General features: G+C 42.9%; 1 protein-coding gene across 1 annotated transcript; it reads left to right on the top strand.

Annotated features, from left to right (window-relative positions):
* Window positions 1-4,355: 4,355 nt before the first annotated feature.
* On the top strand, window positions 4,356-9,254 carry DYNLT3 (dynein light chain Tctex-type 3). Its single transcript, XM_088521811.1, has 5 exons — window positions 4,356-4,479; window positions 5,320-5,361; window positions 6,808-6,931; window positions 7,902-7,979; window positions 9,082-9,254. The coding sequence occupies exons 1-5, from the start codon at window positions 4,450-4,452 to the stop codon at window positions 9,156-9,158; spliced, it is 351 nt and encodes a 116-aa protein (XP_088377937.1). The 5' UTR covers window positions 4,356-4,449; the 3' UTR covers window positions 9,159-9,254.
* The last annotated feature ends 12,815 nt before the right edge of the window (window positions 9,255-22,069 follow it).

Below are 22,069 nucleotides of genomic sequence, written 5' to 3'. Positions count from 1 at the left end.
GCACTCACCTTCTCCCTTACGAGCAGTTTGTTTTTCCAGTACCATGAAGATTCCATGGACTGTTCGTAGCTATGGAAATAGCAACGTCTCTACAATTCACCAAGAGGTTTTCAAGCAATTGCCGAGTGGGCATTTAGCTCTTCAGAGGACTTCTAGCAAGGCACCGCAGTCAATGTTGAAGTAGCTCTCAGGGAAAAAATATTCAGACAAGCAAATTATTGAAACTTCTGCTAGGGTCATGTATTGTGGTGTGGCCATACATAAAAGGTGCTATTTTGATTATCCCAAGAGTTCACGTAGGCCACTGCTCCCCGCCTTGTAGCAGCTGCGAGTGAACACGTGGCAAGTGAGCAAGAACATGAGCAGCTCGCAGTGATGCTTCCCCCTGCATCCAGCCACATGAGCTTAGGGGCTCCGCTCAAAAATAAATAGCAGAATTCCACTGATTTTGTCTTCAGGGGCTTAGGGCAAATCATGGAAGTTTAGGATGTTTACAACAGTTTAAGGAAAAAATGCTCAAACTGAGAGAGGAGACACGCTATTTTAGCTGCATTAGTATTCACATTTCTACTGCCGCTGCTCGAGCAGCACTGAATTTTCACAGACAGCACAGACTGCCACCTCTCCAATAAGCCAAGTTTCTTTCCTCATCAAATATTTGCTTTTACTCAACAAATTACTTGAGCTGCTATGTTTATTCTCTGCCTTTTAAGAGCTCCTGTTCTGCATTTGAGAAAAGCCTGCAGCATTTTCAAAGTCTGGGATGTATTTCTGAGCCAGCTCTTTTAGTACTTCTCACATTTCCTATTATGACAGAACTAAGCATATTGCCAAGCTATTTCGATTTTCCAGCTTTCAGTCTTGCTAGTGAAGTGAAGTAATAGCAATACGATCAGGTAACACCTCTTGAAAAGACGTGTGCTGGCTCATTGCTACAATTTAGTATTACTCTTGTGAAATCAGTAATTTCATTACTCATTCTCCGTAAGAAAAGACAAGACATTGGTGATTTTGGATACAGGAATTAGTTCAAAAGATTAATCTGGTAGAAACAGAAAGGAAATGGAAATAGAAAATAAGTTGTGAAAATTGTTGTGAAAATTGTATCACCATGAGTCTAAAACTCTCTGAGAAGAGCATTTAATACCTCCTCATCTCCGAAGGAGAACCCAGGCTAGCTGGATCAGCTCTGGCACATGATATAGTGTGTTCTTATTTATCCAGTGAAGGTGATTCCAAAACCATGCACTAAGTCCATTTCAGTACCTCATCACTCTTTAGATTTTTTTTTTTTAGATTTAGATTTTTTTTTAGTTTTAGATTTTTTTTAGTTTTTTTCTAATATTCAATATTTTCTCCTTTAGTTCAAATTAAACCTAGTATTTCTTGTTCTACTGTGCATTTTATGTTTATCTGATGATTTTTTTTAGTAAATTGTTATGCAGAGACATCTCTGTACAAGAAAGACTGGGGACACGGTATAAAACAAACACAAACCTCCTCTCCAAACCATGTTTTCTAAGCTTCCTTTAGTCTTGCTGCCATCCTTAAGAATCACTTTTATTTCTCAGTAATGCTACATGACTGAGAAACTCACAGAAAGCTACATGTCTGACCAACACCAAGCAAAACAATGGAAATACTTTTTGTGTCTTTCATGATATTCCTCAATGCAGAATTGTATTTATTTAAATACTTTCCATTTATTGTAACCCCATATTTTTTTTCTGTAGCATGACTGCCTAGACATCTGTCCTCATTTTGCATTTGTGCACTTGACGTCTTCTTTGTACAGACATCATTAATCACATTTTAATCAATCACATTTCTTCTTGTTGATTTCTCCAACCTAGTCAGTATTCTTAACTTTGATCTTGCCCATCCATATGCTTGTAACTTCTTTCGACATGCAGTAATTAAAAAGCTCTTGTGAGCACCATCACGGCTGCATGCTGAAAGAAGCTCTAGAAAGATTCTGGTTTTGCCTGTTATGATTCGAGTTATTGCTGCAAATGCTGATTAGCTCCTGCGCCAAAATAGAATCTTCCTGTGATCACTCTTCTGACTCTGATAAGCATTCATTAGTAGCCATTGGTTACTTTTATTCCCTAGATTGCGTATCCTTATTTTATATGAAAGCATAGAAAGAAACATTTACTGTAAAATTACATTTCTTCTATTTCTCATTCATCCATTTAGTCAGTTGTTCTGCCAAAGAATAAAATCAGCATCTTTGACATATGCTCTTGGTGTATGGTGGGTTTTTTTATATGTGTATATATATATAGATACAGATGATGCAGAGTGTTTTATTGTAAACACTTACTGGATAAATGTCTTTTCTGCCATTTCATTACTTATTATTTAGCTAATAGCTCTCTGGATGTTGAGTGGAGCTTGATGGGCTTACAATTCCCCAGTCCTGCTATCTTCCTTCTGTAAAGAGTAGCGGGGGAGAAAGGATAGCAAACTTCTTGCATTACAACCCCCTGCAGCCTTTCCCATCATGCAGGAGCTCTTATTTCCCATACATTCCCCCGAGATAACTACTACTGACACTTCAGAGAAGGATTTGTTCTAAACAAAACTGAAGAAGTCTAGAAACTATTTCAAATTGGTAATAACCTATATCCCAAAGGCACAAAGGTTCATTATTCCTGAAGATGCTGAGAAGATAAAATAAACAAGATCTGAGGGTATGCTCTTTTTAGTAGTTAGCTTTCTCTCCAGGAAAATGTGCGGAAAATCTCGCTGTCAAGAACTGAATGTCCAAAAGGAGACAGAGGAGTCCTAAAACTTTATTCGAATAAAGGGAGAGTCCACCGGGCATATCCCTGTGGGGTCTCTCCAATTGCTGGGGGACGCAGCCCCCCTTTTATCCTAATTTCCCGACCGAGGGACGCCCTCTCCTTTTCCCCCTTGGCCAAGGTGCTCAGAAGTTACAGCCTTCCCGGCCCGCCTACACCGAACTCCGGCCTCCCGCCATCTGTTCTCACCTGAGCTCACCAACTCCTTTGTCCCCCTTGCTGAAGAATGTGGGGGAATTGCCCTATTTCTCTCCTTTGTAAAGGCCCCATCTCCTTGCAGATGGCTCTTTTTGTCCTTCTCGGCTCATGGCTCCACTCAGTCTCCCCTCCCTTTGTCCTGCTCTTCAGCCAAACTGTGGAGAAACCCCCTTATTGATGAATACAGAAACGTGAGCATTCCGCTCAAAAATATACCAGTACATATACAATGCATGCTTTCACAAGCTTCTATTTCTTTAAAAATATACACACTTTTGCCCCTAATTTTGAACTAGTAAGACATAAAAAAAAATATATTACTGCTAGTAGCTTCAAAGTGTGAAAGCCCAGGAAAATACTGCAAAGGTCAGGACACAAAACTCTACATTGAAAAAGCTGTTTTCATGCATTTTCCTTTATCTATTTGTGCTTGTTCACAAAGACACCCTTTTAAAGAGATTTAGTATTCGTGGCCAGTCTTCTTACTGTATCCATTAGCAAACACTAAACGTGAAAGCCAGCATGAAGCCAACATGAAGATGTTTAGCTTTGCTTTCCCTAGGCTTTAAGGTGGATTTTTTTTCCAACTTGCACACAATTAACATAGAACAAAAGGCATTTTCGTAAGCTAAGCATTTCTGTATCCAAATATACACCACCAAAACAGAAATGAGAACTGCGGCAAATTAGACTTGGCCTTTTGTCTCGTGTTCAATCCAGGTTAGAAATGCCCTAGTGAATGTATTGCAGGGGGTAAATCTGTGTAAGTCCTGCCCTCAGATTTCAGCAAAATTAACAGCATTGGAACAATTTTGTATTGTTTTGTACCAGCTATCTTTCCTGTTTCCCAGGCAACTTCAGAAGCAAAGAGTGACAAGTTCCTATGTATTTATATAGCTTCCACCGGAGTCAAATAAAAAAGAAAAATCAGAATCAATAATTTTGAATAAAGTAGGCTTTATTCAAAGCCTGGCATTGCGATTCAGCCTTAATAGAACGTAATGACAACGCTGTGCCATGTAATGGGCACAGACTCATCCAGAAAGGGCGGGAAAGAAAGGCAGGGGGAAGCAGGGCTTTTGCTGCTACTCGAACAGAACCTGTCTCCAACAAGGAAGGTGTGTGCGCACACACCTATATATACGTACACCGCACGCATCTAGAGCCCCCGTGCGGGCCGGGCCGGGCCGGGCCGGGCCGGGCCGAGCCGAGCCGAGCCGAGCCGAGCCGAGCCGAGCCGGGCCGGGCCGAGCCGAGCCGAGCCAGGGCCCGGGCCCGCAGCGCGGCGGCGCCTCGCGCTAGGCGCGGGCGCCCCCTGGCGGGCGGGGCGGCCCCGCGGCACCGCCCCGCGGCACCTCCCCGAGCGGGGCGGAGCCGCGCGCGTCTCCGAGGCGCCGCCGCCGCCGGAAGAGCCGTTGCCGCCGCCGCCGCCGTTGCCGCCGCCATGGAGGAGTTCCACCCGCGCAACGACGAGGTAGGGGCCGCCCGGCAGCTCCCTGCTCGCCGCGGTGCCGCAGTGGCGCCGTGCGGCGGGGCAGGCGGCTGCTCGCCGCGGTGCCGCCAACCTGCGGCCGTTTTGATCCTGTCGTTTTTTTTCATATCCCTCCTGCAGGGAAAAAAGTGGGGGGATAAACAGGCAGGAGCGCGCTGCCCCTGCCAGCCGGGGTGGAAGGGCCTTTCCCTCCGCGGGAGCGGGGTCTGCAGCCCGCGGGCTTCATGGCAGAGCTGCCCGGAGAGTAGAAGCCCCCGAGGCTCCTGCCCTGGCCCTGTGTTTGCTCCCGGTGGGCGGGTGCCGCTGGGAGCCAGCGCGGAACGGGATGTGGGGAATGCCAGCATGGAAACTGCTGCTTTGCCAGCACCTGGGGGGCTCACGGGCATCCAAGCCCTGCCGGGTCTGCAAAGCCCTCGGTTAGCGCTTGGCAATAAGGTTTAACGCAGAGGTTAGTGAGCCCGTGGCTCCAGCAAAATGCGGGGTTAAACCCAGAGGAAGCGTTTGCTGTTGAGCATTTTGTTGTGGGGAATGTTTGGAGGAAAAGCCTGCACCAGGGCTTGGGCTTTACAGCAAATGCACATATGGCCTCTTTCCAAGCACACTGAGGCCTAAGCTTTTGGGCCCGCTCAAAAGCAACTACAAAGAAGCGCTAAATAAAAAATCTCAGGTGCTGAGGAAAAAAGTAATATTTAAAAGCATACTGTACAAGTAATTAGATGTGGGGCCTGACCATAGCATGTTGTTTGAAGCAATATTGCATCATGTGTTTGCTTTTCTATCGGGAAAAAAAAATGGTTAAATTTTATCTAAACTTTATTACAGATGATCTTCAATGCTGATGAAGCCCACAACATAGTTAAGGAGGTAGGTTTTATCTAATGGTAGTATTTCAAAGAAGATCTTTACCTTTCCTTGCAATGTAATGAAAAGACAGTTGTTTCTATTATCCATCCCAGGGCAAATTCAGTCAAATTTATGTGAAACAGAAGTTACTGTTTACATGAAGCAGAAACAGTTTCATCTGGAACTGCTGTGGAACTTCATCAAGACGTTTGGGTCTTCCTTGACCTAAAGAGAGGGAAGGTTTCAGAGGCGCAGAGAAAAAAATTGAGTTACAAGAGGGATGATGAGGGGCCACAGTCACTGGCTGCAAAGGAAGTTCAGTGTGAATTTTTTTCCCTTGACAGTAGTTAGTACTGGAACAGATAGCTGAGAGAGCATGTGGGGTCTTCATCCTCAGAAACATAAAAAAAATTGAACGGACAAGGCCTTAAGCAACATGATCAAAGATTGAAGCTACCTGTGCCTCGAGCGACAGATTGGGCTGCGTGAGCCTCAGTTACTCTATCAATGCTCTTTCTTACTCAGAAAGAGCAGGCTTAAAACAAATAGCATGATAGTCTAAATTAAACACCTAACAATGAGAAAGTGATTAAAGAAGAGTCCATGACACAGAGCTTGTGTGGTTTCTCAGGGAAATGCCATTTTTATTAAGGAATTTCTGCAGGGAGTCTGCACATCCTTTCCTACATGCCCTGTCAAGAAAGAAAAACTGTGCTTTTAGAGTTGTTCCAGCGTGCAGCAGCGAGGTCTGAGATGTCGGTTCCTTCGGCTTTTTGTAACTATGCCTGCCTTGAAAGGCCAAATACTGTATGACAGTTCTCTTTATTTTTGTATCCGACCCTGGGAGTAAAGCCAAGTATTTCTCCCTCTGCTTTAAAGCTTAACTGAAGGTGAAGGTTCTGTTCTTGTTCAGAATTATTGTCCCTCAGTTGCCTTCTAGTCTGTTCTATGTTCCAGTTGATTCCTTTGTTTAGGGTTAGACACTGCGGTCTGGAGGAACTGGGCGTTCTAAGGTCTAGGACACAAATCTCTTCCACAGGCTGTCTGTGGGTCATTAGCACAGAGGCTCTGTATTATTAAATTAGAGGAGAATAATAGTTTCATTTTATCTACCCTTTTCAGGTATGTGTTTGTCTTTACTGTTTAACATGAGAAATACAGTTCCCCAGCATGTGATTCTGAGTTTCTTTAGGGGTAGGGGATGCAGCTGAGCAGTTATAGCTCTAAGACCTTCTGTTGTTTGGCTGTCTTAAGGTTAAGAAAAGGTTTGCCCATACCTACAGCTGTGGGAGAACATGCAATTTTGAAGCTGTTCAGGGGTGTGTCTCATGCTGCAGGACAGGACCTTTGCACATCTATTGCACTCATATCTTTCTTATCCTGTCTTATTATGAGGTATGTTTCACTGTGTGGCTTTGGCTATTTGAAGATTTTGGTGTATTTTTGTTTGGTTTCACTCTATTTTAGTGCATAGAAGGTGTTCTGGGCAAAACAGATTATAACCACAACAAAGTCAACCAGTGGACTGCAGCTATTGTAGAACAGTCACTGACGCATTTGGTGAAACTAGGAAAAACGTACAAGTACATTGGTAAGTAAAAGTATTCATACTTTTATCCCATACAGTAAATAATTGCTGAAAGGTTGGATTTGGTGCAGTGATCAAATGAATATAGATTTTTAAATCTATAAACTATATAAATAAATAAATGCAGGGGATAGTGAATTAAGACCTGAACTCTTCTGCAATATAGATTTCAAGTAATGCCTGTAGTAAAAGCATGTGAGTTTTGCTCTGTGTCAGTAACACCCTTAGCCAGAAGATGACACGTCATCCAGTCTCTCATGGTGGCAAGCAACTCCCAAACACTTGTGCCATTTTTTGGTGTAAGTTCAGGAAATAGATTCTGTTTATCTAAAAATAATTTTAGTAGGATTATGTTTCTTATAAATACAGACATTTAAAACATTGCCAATGCTGTTAAGATAGGTCATGCCCCGTAATATAAGCACACATACAGGTATCTGTGGGAGGAAAAGGGAAAAAAGTTCAAGTTCGCTTTGGTCGCTGCATTTGCAGGCTGTTCTGTTTTGAAAGTCTTGAATTCAGATTGTCACTGGTTTGACAGCAGCTGCAAGAGAGTCTGTAAATGCTGTGCCTGCCCTGAAAGAGGTTTGAGAGCCGTATGACAGTACTTTTGTGAAACAGCCCCCATCCAGGATTTCTGTTGCAACCATGAGGACAGTACCTGTAATCCAGTTCTCAGGTGCACAAGTCACAAGCCATATCTAAGTATCTTAGCAGATTAAAAAAGAAAACATAATCCTATTAACAAGCCTTATGTTAAAGCTCTTTATGTGAATAAAGATATTTAAGATGAATGCTAAGTTTCTGAGGAAAATGGGGTAAGGGGTTAGTCAAAAATGGTTTTGACTTAGCTGAATGCCTCCTCTCAGCCATTTGAAATCATAATGTGAGCTTTAGTTCTGGGATTCTGAGTGACTCACCTCTTTTGTTTTAATAATGAAAGCTCTGGTGTTTTTATGACTATGTCCTTCAGTAACCTGTGCAGTGATGCAGAGGAGTGGAGCTGGTCTCCACACAGCAAGCTCTTGCTTCTGGGATACCACAACTGACGGTGAGTTTCCTCGCTCAGGTTAATAAGTTGTAGTAAAATAAATGCTACCGGTTGCTCAGTTGTAACGGTTCTGTTGGATATTTTGCAAGAGTGACTATAGAAGCAGGAGCTTCCAGGATTAGGTGCTTGTTTATAATCCCAGCAGAACTGGGCAATTTTGCTGATAAGGAGGCTTAAACAGGCATAAGAGAGCCTGTTTTTTAAATGATAAGAAGTGATAGCAGAAATGCTTTCATTATGAAACAAGGATCCAAAGACACAATCCTCTTCAGTAACTGCAGATCAACTGAGGAGGCAGTAAAATACTGTTTGCAGTATATGCAGCAGTCCTGCACATGTCCACTTGCCCGTTAAGAGGACAGTGCTACTTTGAAGATGAACAGAGCTCAGTGGAAAATAGTTTGAATAACAGCATGTGTTTAACTGAACTCACATTCAGTTCATAGGCTTTGGATAGACTTCACTTGTGCCTAAATAACTTCTAACTGCGTTTTTTTCCCAGCTTGAGTAGTGTGAGAAAATAAGACTAGAGTGTTTTTAAAACTTTCCAGGTTTGAGGAGCTTTTTTTTTCTCCCTCTCCAGAAGAGGGCATCAAATTGTAAGTTTAAAAATAGAGATTGTGTTAGGAAGTCAACCAAGTCCAAAAAGGAAATAATGGATTTCACATAAACAAGTAGACTTAACTTTGTGTTTTCTTGGCTTATGAAGCATTTGGATAATTAAAGAAAATAAATGCACTGGAATGTACTTGATCTAGACTTTTCAGAGAGCTTGTTTTGGTTTGGTTTTTGGTCTGATTATCTTGCCAATTTCGTTGGGAATCTTTGGTATTTTTTTGCAAACACAGCTTTTAAAGAGATACTGAACTAGTCTTCTCTTCCTGGATTAGGTATACAAGAACCCTGTTCGTTAGTAAACAATGTACCAAATTATGAAAACATGTTGAGAAATCAACCTGTTTCTAGGCCAGGTGACACAGTAATTATCTCAATATGAAAACTTCAGCTGCAATTTAATTTCACATAATTTGCATTGAAATAAAGTGAATTTAGTAAAGGTGCTGGAATTCTTATTTTATTTTGTAATAAAAATCTCTTTTAGGAACGTGCACAGTGAGATGGGAAAACCGAACGATGAACTGCATCGTCAACGTTTTTGCAGTTGCTATTATCCTGTAGCTGACTGGAGGATGAATATAAGTAACACCGAAGCCTTTAAAAACAGCAACAGAAAGACAAAACAAAACAGCGAAACCCTATCATTTACCAAACACATGACTGACTATATTTTCTTTTTTTTTTTTTTTTTTCTTGAATGAGGAGGTATACACAAGTTCTCTACAGAGAACATACAGTCTCAGCCAGCTGCTACAGGTTAATTATCTGAAAGATAGCAAATCCCCATATATTTATTTAAACTACAAAAAATATATATATATGTATGTATAAAATTTAGTCAGATGTGATATTAATGAGAAGATGCCACAAAGATCAATACAACTTATATCAAAGCTTGTATCAGGGACGCTTTGTTCAAGAGCAGCAACAAACTTCTAACCCAAGGAAGGGTGAAAGGGCAAGCAAGGCCTCAGAATTATGGTGAGTTGGTAACAAATCATGAACGGAAGTCAGAGTGGATATATTGTTAACAATATCCGTATTTTGTGTTTTAAACAAACTTGCTCATTGAATGCTAATGCTTGTGAAATGCATAAGTATCATGCTTCAGTTGAGCATAAACTCTTACACTGAAATGAAGTAAATTAAGCTTTTTCCACCAGATGCATAAAATAACTTCACTAGCATAATTATGAAATACACTTAGCTCTAACAAAAGATCTGTTTTTTTTATTCAGAATGAAGAACATTGTTAGTAATTCAGGGAAGTGTGTTTGGAATAAAATGATAGCATTTAATCTATAATTTATATTTTTAAAGACATTATGAAGGTACTTAAATTTGATTTTATTCTATTAGGATAGAATTTGTGACAAGCACTTTATTGATTCCTCATGAAACAAAAGAAAGTACCCAGTAATGAGAGGAGTAAGATGGGGCCCATGCTTCTCCAAGAAGAAATAAGTTCTTCAGAGAGAAGGCACACTCATTTCTAGATGCTCTTGTTACCCTGAAAGCACTTACCATAAAACAATGTACCTGCTCCTATAAAGAATATTTGCTATATTTTCAAAGTCTAGAATTAAATTTTAGTTCTATGAAAAGTTGTAAGCACTAAGAGTTCCCATCCTACAAACATTTATGCAAATTCTTAACGTCACTCATCTGATTAGTCTGGAAATACTGTACATAGAAAAAGAAAATGTTTGCACATGCATAAGTATTTGCTGGATTGGGGCCTGTGTTTTTGTCAATTAATGCACAAATTATATGATAAAGTTCTATCAATACCAAAAATGCCTAAATGGTTGCTGCCACTAAGTGGCAGCTACATGAAGCTGTTTTATCAAATGCTGCTCGATGGTAGCTTTTTTTTTTTTTTTTTTTTCCTCTCGATTAGTGCATGTCTTTGGAAGAGACTGATAACTACCTAACAGCTCCTGTAAGGCTGTTTTGCATTTTAACAAATAGTATTAAAGTACTATTACACCGTTTGGTTTCTTTTGGGGCTACTAGGACATGTACCAAATGTCCTGGGCAAAGAACAAGCTAAAAACCATTTCATTGCTCAAAGTGTGTTTATTGTTAGTATTAAGACTACAGAAAGAACACGTGTGCGTATCATTCAGAACACTGTTCAAAATCTGCTGCTTTGCTGGCAAATAGAATTCAGCTTTTACCTAAGTGCAAGTGAAGTTAAGCCACTGTAGCACTGCCTTTGCCTAACAAGCAGGTGTAGGGTGAAAATGTATTTGCATGTTGTACGGACTTTCAGTGTATAGTAATTTAGTATTATCTGGGTTAGAATAGCCGTTTCCAAACTACCTGTCAACGTTTAAGACCTGAGTTGTGAACCTGACAAAAATGCAGTAGTTGCCCTTGTGTTTGGGATTACACAAGGCAGCAAATTTAGGTGGAATCACAACCAGGAAAGGTTTGGGAACTGCTGATACCGTGTCAAATGTGCGTGAGTAAAAATACAGTGATGACTGTTATCCTTGTTTCATAGGCCTTCAGGTGCTGTGGGCAGAAGGGATATTATCCCAAATAGCTGTTTACAATCTCATTTAGTATTTTTGCTTTACTTGAAAATAAAATGCACTGAGCAAGATTATTACTCTGATTAGGCTTGGTGAAGGTTCCAATGCAGAAGACCTTTCACTAGAAAGCAAGAAGATACTGCTTAATTATAATGTTGCTTCATTTTTCTTTCTACGAAAAAAAAAGGAAAATAAAGATTTGCCTTAGTTGTATTTTTGTCTTTTGCCTGCTTGATCAATATAAACAGCAATTGAAAACAATTGTCCTCCTACTTTTTTTTTTTTTTTTTTTTTTTTTTTGCTTGTATGTGAAAGGGGGTGTTTGGGAGATTCCTTAAAGTTGCGTGTGTGTTTTGGAGGTGAGACTTGTCAAAGGCCAATTCCCAGGACTGAATTAGCATCTCACACCTGCTTTCTACCTTGAGCTACTGTGCTTCCTGCTTGTTTTGATCATACATGTTAAACCTTCGGTGCTTTAGAAAAGCTGTTGGACAACTCTGGGAAAGGTATTTGTATTCCACACTGTACCACAGCCAGGTTAACTGCTTGCTTTCTGATCTTTTCATTCCCCATCCTCTCTGGGTACAAAGAACGGCTTATAATTAACTCTCAAGATGAGTTTCTGCCACTTTCCTTCCAAAGAAGTAGTTTGTTTCCAGAGAGAAATCTCTGGATTGCAAAACAGAAGGAACAATCACATGTTAATCACATTTCCAGTAATATGTTTTCTCAGCTGTTGCAATCATTGGGAGGAATTCTTGTGCCTTATACAGGGGACAGAAGAACCCCCCCTATCTAGGGAGTGCTCTGAGTGCAGGGGAGCAGTTCCATGAGAGCAGTGCTAAGCGCAGCTGCAGGCAGCGTCCTGGCCTGCGTGCTCTGGCATTTGCTCTGCCCTGCCATCGGCCTGCATGGAAGAGCTTCTCTCCTTCCTCTGGGGTGGAGGGAAGGCTGCAGTTTAATGCACAGGCCTGTCTGTTGGGGGAGATTTTTTTGCCTTAGTGAATCTAAGTCACTTTCCAGCAACTGGAAGTTTTAGCTTGTATATTAGTTTGATCAAACATTTGTTTTTAAATCCAGGTATACATTTAGCTGCAGCACGCAGCTTTGTTACATAAATGTTTTTTAAAAGGAACAAAATTGGGTTAGAAACACATGTGTAAACCTCACTGTAATAATCTGAACTAAAATTACTAACTAGCGAGAAATAGGGTTGCAGTGACAGGCCTTGCTGGTTGTCAGGTTTAGGAATATGGTTACTTCACACTCTTCGTTTGTGTTGCCCTCTAATTACATTAAATGCTTTCTTGTATTCCTTGATGGTAAAAAGAGGCTCTTGTCTAACCCTTGTCCTCTTTTTCTCCTGATCAAAACTCATGCAGTCCTCATAGTCAATACATAGGTTGCATGTAAACTATGCAAGATTAGACAGGAAGCTGTTTACCCCAAACTTCTGTGTCCACTACTTGCATTTAACACTACTGAGTCTGAACTGAAAGAGCTGGAGACAGAGGTACGATGTCCATGGTTTAAGTGCCATGCAGCAATGCAACGTTGGTATCACAGCTACGTCCCTTGCACGGTCTCTCACAGAATGAGATCTTCTCAAAACAGACTGCAGGACCAGGGAGCTCGTAGGAAGACCACAGGGTTCTCCAGGGGAACAGCTTCACAGGGCTGCTTGGCAAGTTCTCCTGGACACAGAGCATGGGAGATAGCAGCTTCCTTCCCTGGCACAGCGGGCTTGGGGGTCCTCCCCTGCAGCTCGGCACCTCGCGCCTGCACTGCCCCATGCACCTCTCTGGAACGGAGAGACAAATTCCGCCCATATGAAATGCCCTGTGGCAGATTTCACACTGATTTCTGTAGGTGACAGCATTTGTGATAAATGCTAAAAGAGGCAGTACTGGGACCACATGGCACCTGGGCCAAAAGAGAGCCGGTTTGGTTCTGACACTATGACTTCAAACAGCTGCTTTTACCGTACCTGCAAGCTAAATACAGAGCCTGCACCCCAGGCTGTACGAGAGACGAGAGGGAAAACCCTCAACCGCCAGAGCCGCCGAGCGGCGCCGGCAGCCTCGGGAGATCAAACGTCCCGTCAGCAGGTGGCAGCGCGGGCGGCGGTTAAACGGCCGCGCCGCCCGGCGGGCAACGGCCGCGGCAACGGCCCCGGCCCCGGCCCCGGCCACGGCAACGGCCAGGGCCGGCTTCGCCGATAACGGCAGACGTCAGCTCGGCCGGGTGCCCGTGCGTGAGCCAAGCGGACAGGCCCCGGGGAAGGGCTCATGGGCTCAAGCACTACCTGCGTTCTTGGCTCTGCGCATGCACTGGAGAGAGCTAAGGTGAAAGTAGCCGAAGTATAGCTTTAAAAGCAATAATAATAATAATGCATAACAGTAGCCTTGTTACAAAATGGTATCAGGAAGTTATGGTTATGTCATTGCTCTTAGCACGTATGTTTTTCAGAGAAGCTGTCATGCTGTACAGGAAGCATGAGGAGCGCAGTAGAAAGACTGCAGGCTACCTGTTAGTGCAGCCTGCAGGGCCTCACACGGACCTGCACGCTGCTTCCCTGTCCGCACGGACACGTGTGCTGCTTCCCTGTCTGCATGGACCTGCACGCTGCTTCCCTGTCCGCACGGACACGTGTGCTGCTTCCCTGTCTGCATGGACATGCACGCTGCTTCCCTGTCCGCACGGACACGTGTGCTGCTTCTCCAACGGCAAGTCAGGAGTCATGGCACAAGTTACCACAGGCTGTTTCTCACCCATGCTGGGGAGCACCTTCTGACTGCAGCTGTTTTTGTATCATCTGTGTGAAGTTCCTGTAAAAGGGAAAGACTAAAAAAATGCCATCTTGGGCTTCATAAAAATAAGTTTTTTCTTCTCTTTCTTTTTTATGAGCACATGTAGCTGTGTATGATGTGCTTCTATTTTCAGTGTTGCTACTACTAAAAATGCTGTCTCTTGAGAATAGAAACGAGGCTGCCATTCATGTATCGTACCCCAAAAGTAATGATACATTCTGGTACCGAACTAGTCTTGGGAAAGTAGAAACAGAGCTGGCCAGAGGTACGTAAATTGCCATACTCCTTCCTGCACCCACTGCAGTTATTAAGGGACTGTGCAATTTATATGTAAATATGCATCTAAAATTTTACATTGTGTTTTCTTTCTTATAAGCTGAACTTGAAACAGAGAAAGACAAAGAAGAAGACAGTGTGAGGGAGCAGGGATGACACCAATGGCAAAAACAGAAACTTAGGAAGAAACACAGATTTCCATTTTTTTTTTCCACGTAGATGATTAAAATAAGATGTAGAGCCAACCATGAAACAAACAATGGAATTTAAATAACCTATTTTCTGCCTTTTCTTTTTCAATATCTATTCCTTCCTCTGGCTCCTACTCCATTTATTTAGGAAAACAGGATAAAAAATAATTCTGAAAACCTAACTTGAGAACCGCCCATGCAGTAGCAGTTGGAAAGCGTAATCCTGGCTCTCCAAGATAATAATTACTGTTATTATTACTATTATGATTATTGTCACTGCATTGCCTAGAAGCCCTGATTTTGGAACATTGCCCCACTATGCTGGATGTTATTTAAACATAAAAAAAGAGCACAGCCACCGTCTGAAAGCCCTCCAATTTAACTACAAAGAGGCAAGGGATGGAGGCAGACAAGCCTAGGAATGCAAAGAAACAATATAAGCAAGGGGAAAAAAAAAAAAAAAAAAGGTAGACCTAAACAGCAATGTGAGGCCAGTAGTTTTATCAAGATCAGGACAGAAAGTATTCCAAAAATGGAAATGGAAAGAGAGGACTCTTTTCATTAGGAGGGAAACAGAGGACTCATTCCAGTAGGAAAGAGAGGAGGTGACAGAGCCTCCTGCCATACTCGGCAGGGGAAAGGAAACTCTTGGGAGAGCTGTAGCATCCGTGTTGATTGGAGCACAGCTCAGCTGGCTTGGAAGTTGTTGGTAATTTTGGCAGTTTTCCCTAAACGCAGCTTGACTGACTCTGGAAAACTGAAGAAAACAGCTGACAGCCAAACTGTGGGCAACGCAATAGAGTTTTAGGGAGGTATCTGAAGTGGGTAATGAAGTATAGCATGGCAGGGGGTTGGGGAAAATTTCTCTTAAGAGGGATCAGAGCATCAAAGATTGTTTGTTGATAATTTTAAAAATGGGAGGGAGAGGATGGTACCATCAGCTGATGTAGCAGAGAGTTTCCAGCTCCTGCTTTTGAAGGCAGGAGGAAGGTGGGCTATGAACAGTTAGGAGACTAGTGTGAGCTGAGTGGCTTTGCTACATAGAGAAAGGGATCTCAGGGAAGAGTTACAGGTATCGGTGGATCAGTAATGGACTAGAGGTGAGATCTCTGTAGTAGCTTTTGGGCTGGAGGAAAAGGAACCGTAGCAATGAAGCAGCGAGCTGCTGAGAGCCTATATATGAATCTTGGCTTGAGAGGCTGTATAGCAAGGCCAGCATTCCCAAACTGTTCTGAAAAATATCTGCATGTCTGTCTTAGGAGATGAAATGCTAGAAAGTCTCACTCAAAGATATCACCAAGTTACTGACTTTGTTCACAGTCAGTGATGGAAGGGTGGGAGGGAAGGCTCTGGATCAGGAGCTCTTCTTTTAGCAGCTTGAGGTTGAAGCGGTGGTGATAAATGCACAGAAATTGTGCCCCCACCTGAGCTCACCTGTACCACAGTTCAAGCAATCTGCAGTCACAGTGCCCCTGATGAGATGGATTGAATCCAGGCTGTGTTGTCACCCCTGTGTCCAAGCTTTCCTGTCACAGGAAAGCCAGCCAGTGTCTGACACTGTGTACAGGTGGCTCGGATGAACACGGAGTTGGGACTGGAGGGCCCCTGAGCTAGTCTGGCGATGTGGGTGTCACTGGTACCAAAGTCAAGGGGGACCAAGATCTCTGAAGAAGGTCATAGCTAAATGTGTTGATGACAGCTGGTACATCATGGGAGATGAGGACAGAGGACTAGATGTATCTGCCTGGTTAGAAACCCTAGCCATAGCATTTTGAGAGTTGAAGTGTTTTAGAAGTCAGACCAGAGAAGGTTTAAGGTGAAAACTTGAGACCCACTCATCAGTTATTGTATAAAGTACTTTTTTTTTCAGTGAGATGGGAAAGAGAAGGACTGGTAATTATATTAGCAAGAAATTCTTATTATTTTAAAGATGAGAATTCTCTGAGGCTGAGTGGAGAAGGAGGCACACAAGGTGAGAGGTTTCCTTTGCAGCTTGTGTGGCATTTACAAGGTATGCAAGGGCCCGTCCTGTGTGACATTTTCCATTGGCATTTGCCTTGACAGGAGTAAATACCCAGTCAGCTCACAAGGCAGCAGCCTGCTCGCTCCCCCAGATGTGTTTTCTTCCTTGTGCGATTGCAGAATCCGAAAGCTATCCCTGCTGCCTAGCAATGGACAGTGCTAAGAGGCCAAGGGAATGCCCAGCCTATTGAAACAAATAAAATAACCGTGGACATTAGCTAAATAAGGAGGCAAGGAAACATCTGTTACTTCTGAAGGGGAAGTGGTCATTGTGACGGGTTACATCTCAGTCTTTGCAAATATTGAAAGTAAGAGTTTTCATCATTTTTTTTTGGCAGGGGGGTACTATTTGCTGTTACTTTATTGATTGATAAATGTAGCTGGACCTGCTAGGTTTTCATAACAGTAACCTGACTGTTTTTCTCCCCTACTGACTAAGTCTGAGAAGTGCAGACTTTTTTTTTTTTGTTTTAGCCTAACGGTGTGGGGATGCTATTCTGTCTACCTAGTCTCACAAACCAAAATTCATATATGAGCTCTCATTAACTCCCTTTCTGATTACTAGATATCTCATGTCCCTAGTCCATTGCTGATAACCGCATACCTGCTATCCTAAAGTTTCCCAGAGAAGAAATTAAAGCATATAAGCTCCGCAGGGAGAGCCGTGCATGAAGGCTTTAAATGGGACATCATCTTCTCACAGGCCTCGCAGCAAGGAACTCTGGCAAACCCTCTAAAGACATTAATACACTGGCTTTGTAAGGAAAAGCTCAGACCAACATTGGTATTGCTGTGGTCATCCTGGAGCAGAGCTGCTACTCCCAGCAGTTGCTTAGGGCAGTGTTCCTGTCGCATTGCAAAGCTGTGGGGAGCCCCAGGCAGTGATGTGACAGCATATAGCACACAAACTTCCCCAAAAGGTCACTAAATTCATTAATATGGCTTTTAGTGTAGTACCAGCTCAACATCTGACAGATTTGTTCAAATAAAGGCATTGGGGCATTAATTTAATTAACAACTACAACCATTTTGACTTTAGGCAAAACTACTCAGCTAGGGTTGCAACACCAGCTTTCTTGCCTGCCCCAGGGTGGGTGAAATAGCAGGGAAGGGACCAGCAGTAACTGTGGCAGAGACCATTATCTTTAGAGGTTTCCTGCAAAGTGAATGCAAAGTAGCAGGCATTCTGTAATATGCATGCTCTGCAAGAATTCTGCTCAAGCGGGATTTTGTTGCAACCCATTTTACTGTCCTTTTCGGACTGCTTTTATGGGTATGTGTTTTCTTGTAGCATCAGTTCTTTGCTGTTGAGTGTGTTACCTTGTGCGCATGTAAGATGTCCACGCACAACAGAGATGGAAAACGATCCACATGTTTCCTTAACCATTTGCAGTCCGAGTGCAAGAAGGTATTTTATGAATTACTGATGGACAACAGCACCATCCGTAATGCTAGAGCAGAAGATCATTGCTGATGGGCTCCAGGGCTTTGTATCCTCAAGGGAGCTGGTTCTAGAAAGTGTTTCTCACAACTGGTGTGACAGTCATTGCTGCTGTCTGAGTAGGTGACAAGTCTCAGAGGGCTTGTGTGAATTTACCACCTGAAACCTGGCTTGGTACCTAGCATTGCTGATCACAAATGGCAAGGAAGTAGGAGAGAGAGGGAAAGGGATGCTACATCAGCAGCTCTCCTCATGTTCATGGGGAGCTGGCCAGCTGTGCCCCATCCTGCAGGGTGTTTGCTGTGGCTCCTGGGTATTGAGCATGTGGGGAGGAAGTCTCTGAACGCAGCTGAGAGGGTGGGCAATCCTGTAGCATGAAACTAGGCTCTTGCTTTGTCCGCGCACCCTGGTATAACACCACATTTTGACCTGTTAGCTGCAAGGAAATTATGGCAGTTGCCTTGTCATAGTTCTTCCCTGTCCCATTTCTGCACCAACTAAAGTTGAGGAAAATTCAACCTGAATTTTCTCGGTAATTTCTGGCATTCTAAGAGAAAACCTAAACTGCCAGAGTGTAGACCCTGGACTTTTTTAATGTTAAGTATAACTCACATGGGTATAGAAAGAGAAAATCAGCATAAGAAACATCTATGCTTTACTTTAAAGATTACTTGACTGAAGATGTCTCTGCAAATTTCCAGTTGCCCTGAAGGTATTAAAACTCATGGCCAATGGTGTTTTCGTAGTTCCTTGTCTTAATACCAATTAGTCTACACTTGTATTTTTGTTTGTTTTGTTTTTAAGACGGAAAAAAATGCTATTTGCAGGGCAGTTTGCTCTGTAAGTTGTTCCTGGAGTTACAAAGCATCTGTTGGCAGGGAGAAGCCTGGGCTCACTCTGCCTCGCCCAGCCTTTCCCTCCTTCTCTACTGCCAAGCTCAGCAGGGTGGGTGGCTGTTTCTGCCCGTGTGTTTGGGGAGGGAATGGGTTTTCTGGCCATCCCTCGCATTTCTGCACAATTTTCACCTTTCACTGAAAGGCGAAAAAAGAAGAAAAAAAAACCATCTCAACTAACTTGCTAAGAATATCCCAGAGTAGAGAATGATCCTCCTATGAAGTGCCATTGTGAGACCACAACACTATTTTTTGTTTGTTCAAAAATACTTTGTGTTTCACAGGCAGCTTTTGGGTTGTTCTTCTAATTTTGTTTAACCCACTGCTTGAAGATTGAAATGCAGAAAGTCCCCACCCAGCAGAGAAAGTCTTACAAGACTGAAAAGAGGAAGATCTGTTTTGCAACAGGGTGGTTTCCCCTCTTACATGTGTGATCGTGATCAGGCAGTGCAGCAGTTTTACTGTGGGCAAACACTTTTCTAGCTATTGAGTCAAATATGAAAACTTGAGTTTTCTTTGCACAGAGAAGGGTAGAGCAGGGAAGGAGTGGAGGACTAGATGAGCCCCAGTGAATATTCGGGGCTCTCTCAATTGTATGATCTCTATTTGATCATATAGAGTGAAGAACTCTCACAGTCTCCAAGATCCAAGCAGGATCAATGGGAGCTGGAGTTGCCCAGCACCGCGCAGCATTGAAGTCTTTAACTGTAAGAGTAACTATGGTGGCCTGGAATTCATGAATAAGAACTTCCTAATTCAGATGGCAAGATATGGGAAGACAGAATATTACATAAGAAGGGAAGGGAAAAACAAGCTGAGCTTAAGCCAATAGTAAGGCCAGTTTCCTTTTTTTCACTTTGCATTGAGATCCCGGTTGCATCCATTTGCGGAAATATTTATTTTACTAAACCAGGACCAAATGGCTTTTCTTACAGCCAGCAGAGCATTCCCATGTAATTAGCAAATTTGTAGAACTGGTGGAAGGATGGACCTGAAGACTTCAATCCACTTGCTCAACTCGGGAAGTTCTGCAGCACCGGTCACACACAGACTGACCCCATAACTGTACTGGTGTTGTCAGCACTACCAAGAGGCTCCCGCATCCTTTAGAGTCATCTCTATATTGCTGAAGCAGAACTAGGACAGAAAGCTATGGTAGAAGGATTGCCTTAATGGGAGGACCACTTGCAGTCTTCAGGCCCCTCTGGAAGTGGGCATGACCGTGGGGAGCTCGCAAAGGCTGCAGCACATGTGTGCAGTATCAGAGGTTTGTGACAGAACAAGTGCGGGGCAGCATCAATCCTGCCAATGGGGTCAATGAAACATGGGGCTGCCTCAAGTCCCGCCTCATACCGTGCTCTTCCATGGCCCTCTGCCTTGCTCTGCTTCCCCCAGCCCTCTGCAGGAGCAACCTTGAGACATCCCTGCCTTTCCAAAAATCTCACCAGTGCTGCTGCACCAAGCCTGTGGTGCTGGACAGCTTTCTGAATTGCTAAGCTTGCCTTAACTTCTAAAAACCACACACAGGTTCCCAAGTGAAGGCGAGAAGAAGCTCTGTTTCCAGGGCGGGCCCTGCAGAAGAATTTTGGAGTCAGCAATTTGAAAGCAAAAGAATCTGTGTTTATTGTGAAAGCTACTGCCCACCCCAACCCCATGACAAAACCAAACCAAACAAACATGCAGGAGGAGGAACTTACTTTCTGTCAGGGGCCCAGGCTGTATCAAAGGTCTAACCACTCAGTGCCAAGACTTTAGGAGATGGGCTTTACTCCTTTACCGTTCTGAGAGAGAGCAGCATTGGCTTAAAGCAGTACCACTGATGCCCTCCGTGCTTTGCTAAAAGTAGGGAGGACGGAACCTAGTTCTTATTTTTTCTTATGTTTGTGTTTCAGTGCTATCCATTTCTCTCGCATACCTTGGATTAAAAAAGAAAATCATATTCAGACCATGACTGATAAGGACTCAAGAAACTGCGAATTTTCATCTGTTTATTCTTTTAAAAGTTTTAAGAAGAGAGTGCTTCAGTAATCAGCATGGGATGCCTTTCTCTGGGTTGAAAGTGACAAATAACCTGTGGCACAAGTGTACGGTACAACAGGAAATGTCATTAAAACTGACTCCGACAGAAAAGAGCCCTGCATTTTTAAGAAAAACATGACAATGTTTAGAAAATTAGTGGGTTTATAATAATAATTAAAGATTCTTTGAATGGTAAACATGCTCTCTCCATTAAACACTTGCACTTCCCCTTTGCCTGCTTGCTAACAGTGTAAAAGTCTGCTCATATTTCCATTAAAATCAAGGCCCTCTGCACAGGAACAGACCCCTATTATGTTTCAATAACAAAATTTTTATTCCGACAAAGAAGTGTATTCAGTTCTGCCTATGCTCTATTCTGATCTAATAGGTATGTGTCAAACAACTGTATAGATTAAACTATGGCTCTTTTGAGGGAAATAATTTCAAAATTTCCCCATCAAATGTTGATCTTCACGAGCACTTACCAACTGTGACTTCCTCCCCATTAGATGCTGACACAATTGAAAGCTAATAACTAACAGTTCACAGGAACTGGTAGCAATAAATACAAAATGGTAAATAGTCTCTCTGCAAAAGCAGAGGGCAGTTGTTATTTAAAAATGGTATAAACAGAAAACGTGTCCTGTCCGGTAAACTGTGGTGTAAAATGCTGGTAACCAGGTGGTTGCACAAACGTGTCTGGAACTGCATAAGCCAACGCTTTCTTCTGTGGGAGAGTCTATCAGCAAGATCTAGTGCTGTGTAGGAGCTGCGTGCAGGTTTGTATGCAGAGTTTGGAAGGTGGTAGACAAGCAACTGGGGCAGCTAGGCTGAATAGGAGACAACAAGGCACTGTGGAAACTCACAGAATATTCAGAATATTAAAATGTGACTCTTTCAAGGCCTTTTGCAACTATTTTTATTTCCCTTTACTGCTGTTTTTGCTGGTTTAATGATTTATTTTTCCCTGTTGCTGGTATTGGTTCCTTTTTTTTTTTTTCTTTTATGAACCTGCTACCTGTAATGTACAGAAGTACTGTGCTGTGCATGGGTGCCTTGTGCAAATCAGCAACTTTACTCGTAGCTGTTCCAGTTACTGCCCACACGATCTTTGCTTTCTCAAACCTGTCTCGCGGCTGTCAGTGAGGAACAGCTGAAGAGGGCCAAAACCACCGTCTGGATTTAGGAACTCTTCAGAGGGGACCTATTTAGCAACGAGCTTTTTCAGCCTTGAAACTCTGAAGTGGAGGTCCTAGAAACAACTTTCTTCTTTCTCTTGG

Source organism: Tinamus guttatus, unplaced genomic scaffold (genome assembly GCF_059628265.1).
Source record: "Tinamus guttatus ecotype Peru unplaced genomic scaffold, ASM5962826v1 Tinamus_guttatus_pri_ptg000008l, whole genome shotgun sequence".
NCBI classification, from domain to species: Eukaryota; Metazoa; Chordata; class Aves; order Tinamiformes; family Tinamidae; genus Tinamus; species Tinamus guttatus.
The sequence above is the reverse complement of the archived record's forward strand: the minus strand, read 5'-3'. Positions and strand labels throughout refer to the sequence as shown.

Coding starts and splice junctions, on each gene's coding strand:
- DYNLT3 (XM_088521811.1), top strand. CDS start 4,450: ATGGAGGAGTTCCACCCGCGCAACGACGAG. Junction 5,362..6,807: donor CCCACAACATAGTTAAGGAG/GTAGGTTTTATC, acceptor ACTCTATTTTAG/TGCATAGAAGGTGTTCTGGG. Junction 7,980..9,081: donor CTGGGATACCACAACTGACG/GTGAGTTTCCTC, acceptor AATCTCTTTTAG/GAACGTGCACAGTGAGATGG.